The 6,736-nt window shown below is 50.6% G+C and overlaps 1 protein-coding gene across 1 annotated transcript; it reads right to left on the reverse strand.

The window, feature by feature from the left end:
- Positions 1–365: 365 nt before the first annotated feature.
- LOC111147455 (Sp8 transcription factor) lies at positions 366–2,897 on the reverse strand. The gene is made up of 2 exons (XM_022503466.1): positions 2,877–2,897; positions 366–1,868 (listed from the first exon to the last, which is right to left on the reverse strand). Exons 1-2 carry the CDS (start codon positions 2,895–2,897, stop codon positions 366–368), a joined length of 1,524 nt encoding a protein of 507 aa, XP_022359174.1.
- Positions 2,898–6,736: the final 3,839 nt, after the last annotated feature.

Below are 6,736 nucleotides of genomic sequence, written 5' to 3' on the forward strand. Positions count from 1 at the left end.
CTACCTCCGGCGACCGCTTCCCTCTAAATGATACAATTTGGGGATGGCAGAGAGAGGACGAGGAGAGGACGGAAAATAAAGACCCGGCAAGGCGCCGGTTACAGCTGTACGGGGCTCCTAGAGTGTTACCTGGTGAGATGAAAAAGCCAGGGCCCAGGAGAGCAATGGGTGCTACTTACATGTCCATATCCCCTTTACAAAGCAAAGTCACAGAGTGAGTCAAAAGAGAGAGAGAGACTGAAGGAGACAGAAAGTGCGAGCAGGATGGACAGTGGAAAGAGGCTGGAGCGGAGGCCAGGACAGACGGGACCCAAGCGGACCGGGATGGGAGGGGGTCGAGGAGAAGGGCCGCGGCGGGATACGCGTCACTCCAGGCCGTTGCGATGCCCGGGCTCCGGGGGCTGCAGCAATTCCGGGGACTGGCAGGGCGGGCTGCCCGCGGCACTGTGCTCGCTGTCGGTGTCGCTGCCCTTCTTGCCGCCGCTACCAGAGCCCGCCGAGCCGCCGCCGCCACCGCCGCTGTGCGTCTTCACGTGCTTGCTGAGGTGGTCGCTGCGCATGAAGCGTTTGTTGCAGACAGGACAGGCGAAGCGCTTCTCGCCCGTGTGGGTCCGCAGATGCCGCTGCAGCTCGTCGGAGCGCGTGAAGCGCTTGCCGCAGAAGAGCCAGTTGCACACGAAGGGCCGCTCGCCCGTGTGCCAGCGCAGGTGCGCCTTCAGGTGCGACGTCTTGCCATACACCTTGCCGCAACCCGGGATGTGGCAGCTGTGCAGGCCCTTGCGCCGCAGGCTGGCCCCAGCCGGGCCCAGCCGCTCCGCCTCCTGGCAGTTGGGGCAGTCGCAGGTGGCGCGGCCGGAGTAGCGGCGTGCCGAGGAGCGCGGGGAGCCCCCCAGCGGCGCCGACGGCCCAGCACTCAACATGGAGCCCCCAGCGCCGGCCAGCGGCGACGGGGCCGAGTCCGGATAGGAGCCCGGCAGCACTGGCTTGAAGCCGTCCATGAGGTGCTGACCGGCGGGGCTGAGCAGGTGCGAGGAGGCGCCGCTGCTGAAGGCCGAGTGGCTCAGGCCCGAGTAATCCGAGTTGTAGCCTCCGAGCGGCGAGTGCAGCGAGGTCTGGAGCCCCCCGGCGGCAGGGTGCAGCGAGCCGGGCAGCGCCGCCGCGCCATTCGGGTTCTGCACGTCGATCCAGCCGGCGCCCACGTCCCACCAGCTGGACGCGCCGGCCGAGCCCACATCGCCGGCTGCGCCCAGGCCTGGGTGCGAGGGCTTGAACCACGACTCGTACGGGTGCGCCATGCCCACGCGCGGGTAGATGCCCTGCAGCCCGTCCACCGAGGTGTGCACCTTGGAAATGAACACGGGCTGGTGGGAGCCGTCCTGCGAGTGCGCCGAGGAGCCGCCGCCGCCGCCGCCGCCCCCTCCGCCGCTACCCCCTGAGACACCGGGGGCCTGGAACACCGAATAGTCGTTTGCAAAGGGCGAACTGGAGGCGGCGGCCGCAGCGGCCGCAGCGGCCGCGGCGGCGCTGCTGGAGGTTAGGGAGAAGGCGCTGGAGCCCGGCGAGCCGCCGCAGCTGAACGAGTCAGACACCAGGGCCGCCGCCGCCGCCGCCGCCGCCGCGGCCGCCGCCGCAGCAGAGGACGTACCGCCGTTCCTGGAAGCCCCCGACACGCCGAAGCTCGAGAGACTGGAACTCACTACGTTGCAGCTGCCAGAGGAGGAGGACGAGGAACGTTTCCAGGGGTGAAAGCCTTTGCCGAAAGAAGAAGAGCTGTCCGAGAGGGAGGAGGGAGACGGGCTGGGGCTGCCGATCTTATTACAGGTAGCAGCAAGCATGGCCAGAGGAGTGGATCCCAACCTCGGTTCTTCCTGCGGGAAGGAGGAGAGGAGAGGGGTGGGGGAGGGGGAGGGGGGCAAAAGGCCGGTGCGGGAGGGAGGAAAGAAAAGTGCATCAGTCCTCCGGTAACCTCCAAAACGCCCCACGGCACCCCATTTCTCGTTGCGGCACGCCGCCACCAACTCACCTGGCTCCCCCAACAGCCCTGGCACCCGGCTGCTTCCTACTCTACGGGAGGGGACAAGTTGGGCTGCCGGCAGCTGACTCGGGAGCAAAGCGCCATGCTAAAGAAGAATTTGACAAGTATTCTCACCTAAAACAACACTCCCGTGTACACAAGGCCCCAGGCACTTCGAAACAAACAAGCAAGCAAAAAGTCCAGTTTGGGGAGGAAGGAAGTTTCCTTTGCCGAGAAGCCTGGGGAAAAACCAGTGGATTGCTTTTAAGAGCGCTTCCCCTGTAATCCAGAGAAAGCTTTGAAAATCCTGTTCCGGTCCCCAGAAACCCATGCTGGGTTGTTTCTCCCAGGCCAAAAGAGGTCAAACTAAAGAGCTCGCTCGCTCTTCCTGCTTTTCTTCTTATTTTCTTAAAGAAAAAAAAAATCTACAGTAGTAAAAAGAGAGAGAGACGGGTTCAACGTACCTGCAAGACAAGACGGGTTGCGGTATTTTTAAGGGGAAGAGGGAAAATCTGCAGTTTGCTCAGGAGGAAAAAGAGAGCACTCTTTACCCCCGAAATCGTCGCATATAAAATGGACTGGGCGCACGTCTCCCGGGCAGGGAGCGGCCGGGCGCTGCGAGGTGGCTTGTCTAAATGCCCTTCGAACCTTTTCCTGCGCTGAAAAAAAGTGACTCTGCCCCCCTCGCCCCCTCTTTCTTTTCTCCAAATTCACTTGTATTTAAAGGGGGGAGGGAAAAAAAAAAAAGAAAGCTCTCAATAGAGACTGATAGCCCGTGGCCTGGCCGGGGCGACTTTAACCCCCTCCGATCGGCAATAAAAGGAAACTAATTAAACCAGCAAGAGAAAATCCTGAGACTCACCCCTAGAAGTGAAGTTGCCATCACACAAAAGTGCCCTCCTCCTCTCAGAGGATCTTTTTTATATTGATAAATCAGAGGCAGTGTTTTTTTTAGAGGTGTGCAATACAATGATCAGTTCCGCCCATTCCACCACAATTGTAGCTCCCTCTCCGGCTTTGAAGTGCCGCGGAGGCGCGGCCAGCCAATCTGCGGCCTCGCCGGGCCGCGCCGCGCGCGCGCCGTGAGGTCATCGGCGCCGCAGCCGGCCGCCGCTGGGGGGGGGGGCGGCGGTAGCGGGAGGGGCGCGAGGGACTGCGCGTGTGTTCCAAAGCGGTGTGTGAGTGTGCAACAATGTAACCCTGTGCGTGTGTGACCAAGCTGAGAAGAAGACAGTGCAGACCGGGGGCGGGGGTAAGGGGTAGTGTAGCAGTGACACGGCGGCGGAGGGGGAGGAGGGTAGACCGGGCAGAGAAGGGAGCGGGTGTTACGGGTGACAATATAACCATGTGTGACAGGAGGGTACAGGGACAGATCAGTAAAGTGTTGGGGGAAGGGTGTGAGTGTACTGTAGTGTAACTATGAGTGACAAACCTAGGGAGAGAAGAAGGACAGGGCAGTAAAGAGTGAGGGGAGGTGGTGTGTGTGTGTTTGGTGTGGGAGAAGAGAGGGAGGAATAGTGTGTGTGTGTGTGTGTGTGTGTGTGTGTGCGCAGGAGAGGAAGTAGGGAGAAGGCGGCTGTGTGAATGTGTTTGTGTGAGAGAGAAGAGGGTGGTGTGTGTCTTTGTGTGTGTGCGTGTGTGTGTGCGCGTGGGCAACAAAGCTGGGGTGGAGAATAGGAACAGTGCAGTAAAGTGTACCTACACAGAGAGAAACTGACGATTTGAAGAGTGAAACTGAGAAGTTGAGTGAGGCTGAGTAAACAAATACTCACAAAAGCTGTCTGTGTCGCCAGCTTCCTCTGGTTCCTTGTATCTAAAATCTTGAGTGATGTTTTTCTTAACTTCTTGGACTGTCACCACATTTTTGAAGGGAATTGTATTAAATACCTACCTATACTTTCTCGAAGCTCTACAGCGGAAGGGTAGAAACTTCGGGCCGCTGAGGGGTATTTTTAGGGGTGAGTTAGGGCGTGTGTGCGCCTGCGTCTATGAGTTGTTACTTTGATTCGGTGGCTTTTTTTTTTTTTTTTTTTTTTTTTTTTTTTTTCCCCCTTTCCCTCCTGAGGTGGGATTCCGCTTTGGAAGTACAAGTCTCACTCTAGGGGACGGGCGTGTTTGTCCCGCGACGCTGAGTACATTTCAATACAAAAGGATTAGATAGAGATGGGGGTGAGAGAGTATTGTTTCTTTCTTTGGGTGAAAAAATGAGGAACGCTTTATGGAATTTAGAAGTTTTCACAGGAAACTTCACTGACACTTTCTGAGAAAAAAACCAAGAAATTTTGACTGAAATCTGTAAGTTTTATGGATCAGAGAATAGAGAGCCTTTTGAGAAATCTTGGATCACATGTATGGAGGCATCCATCTAATGGCGTTTGGGCCGGATAGCGATGAGTATGTGTGCATGCTGATAGATACACTTAGCTCAAATTTGGTGGATTTTAGAACTTGCTTACCATTAGTTACCTTCAGAAATGTCATTACAATTTTACTGTTCCCGCAAGGGAAGATCTTAAACCACAGTAAATACCATACCAGTGTAGCAAAAAAAGTCCACAGCCTTTCCAGCACCATTGAATATTTCACGGTTTTTTTAAAAGTAATTCATAGTTTTAAGCAGTTACCAATGCTCTCAGAAATCTATTTTAATGCAGAATTGATTAAAATATTATTAGCTGCGGAAAGTGTCTTTTTTTTTTTAACTGGGGAAACATTTTCATGTTACTGTTTTTGAACCCTACTCAAGTGCATCAAGAGCTTCTAGAAATGTTTAAAAAAAAAAGAGAGAGAGAGAGATAAATCCTCCTTGGGTTTACTAAACTCCAAAGTCAGGTTGTATCATTTGTGTAAGTTTCACTTAACAGAGTTGAGGCTGATGTTTGTGGTGTGAGAGTATGTTTCTGACCCGTTTTTAACAGTGTTGGGATATTGACTGTACATATCTATTGATTAAGAAGGTAAGGTACATTCTCATACTTTGAAGTAAGTGTGAAGTAAATTAATGAACTGCTTTCTTTCTCTGAAGGCTGACGCTTACCATAAATGTCGTGTTTCTCCCTGCAAGCCGCTCTGAATGATTTTAGCGTGTTGAGAAGGCGTGACAGGCCAGCCCAGAAGGAGGAAGGGGTGGGGGAAGGAGGGAACTCCGTTTAACAAATAAAAGAGAATTAACTTGCTTTGGTCTCTTTCTATAATGATATTTATTCATTTTAAGGACCTAATACACAGTTGTTCAAATTTGGGGTTTAATTCTAATCAATACCATCACCCTCAAAGGTAGAGGAAAAAAGCTTTGAAAGAAGACTCCCTTATTTATTTTATCATTTTATCCTCCTATCTCCTAGAAGGAAGTGAGGTAAGACTAGTAAAAAAGTTAAATGCTGACTCTGAGAGTAAATAGAAGCATTAACCACTGTTTCCTCAAAAAATGCTGGAATCAGAAAAAACTCCACGTCATGTGATAACAGTTTTGAGCTCCCTACTTCTAAGATTTTTTATTTGGATAAATTCACTTTGGAATAATATGTAATTCTTCCTATAACAATGGGTGATAACATGGGTGTGGATTTAATGAACATTCTGGATTCCTCGATTTCTATAAGGTTTTGCAGCATTTGAGGATTGTCACAAAGGTTTGTGCATCTTTCTTCATTAGAAAATATACAGAGATAAAGAGGGAGATATACACATATATACATACATATATATTCCACTTAGCCCATTAAAAAAAATTAAGTGTTTATTTCACATTAGTATTGGTCAAAGGGCATTTTTTCCCTTATACTGTGCCCGCTCCACTTCCCCTCCCCAAAAGAAGTGGTTAGTGTTTGTGATAAGGCATAGGACAACAGAACTAAAAAGGAAAAACAAGAAAATTCCATAACTGATCAAAAATTAAAACAGCAACAATCTTGCTTCTGGTTTCAATGAAACTGATCTTAATGGCAGTTCTTTCTCCACTTTGGAGAAGTGACTCAATCATTTTTGAATCCCCCACAGGAAGAAATATCTGTAACCCATTGTAGATACAACCTGTCCGGCCTAGCATTTCTTAAGGCATACAGTTCAGTTTACCTTTTGTGATATTGATCATTACTCAAGTATTGTGCTATGACAACATAGAGGTTTTGAAGGGAAGGAGGAAGAAAGAAAGTGCAGACTTTCTAACATTAAAAGTTTCCCCCACCCCATATTGAGTTGAACATGCTGGCAAGGAGAGAAGTAGACGGATAATCTGCTGTTTCTTGCAAACCTGTGGGATCCACTTTCAATAAAGCTAAAATCTATTAGCATTCTGTATGCATCTGCAGCATAAATTTCATTTGAATTTCAAATTTAATAAACCAGGAGGTTTTTAATCATCCCTGGTTTTATTTGTTTGATATTAACATGCTTATTGACCGGGTCTGGTGACCAGTTTGATCATTACAGGACAGCAAAAAGTTAATTAAAACGACCACAGCCCCTTAATCATATCATCTGTCTCATCCATGTCGCTCTCTTTATTACTGGTGATGATGGATAGTCTCTCAGATTAATTTCTCTGTTTCTTCGATTTGGACAACAGCTTTTGGGACCTAATTTACATCCTGGGAACAACTTGCTCAAGTATATCTAACACCTTGCAGCTACAATATACATCAACATCTCCTTAGATGGAGTGAAAAACGGGGGCTTTTTTTGCAGGCGGGTTTGAAGACTAATCAATGCTGCGATTTGGAG

This window comes from Enhydra lutris, unplaced genomic scaffold, assembly GCF_002288905.1.
Source record: "Enhydra lutris kenyoni isolate GAN:26980312 unplaced genomic scaffold, ASM228890v2 scaffoldscaffold16, whole genome shotgun sequence".
Classification (NCBI taxonomy): domain Eukaryota; kingdom Metazoa; phylum Chordata; class Mammalia; order Carnivora; family Mustelidae; genus Enhydra; species Enhydra lutris.

Bases quoted from the DNA above. Each gene is read 5' to 3' on its own strand.
- LOC111147455 (XM_022503466.1), bottom strand. From the start codon at position 2,897: ATGGCAACTTCACTTCTAGGG. The intron at 1,869-2,876 runs GTGAGTCTCAGG...TCCTTCCCGCAG, and splicing joins TGGCAACTTCACTTCTAGGG to GAAGAACCGAGGTTGGGATC.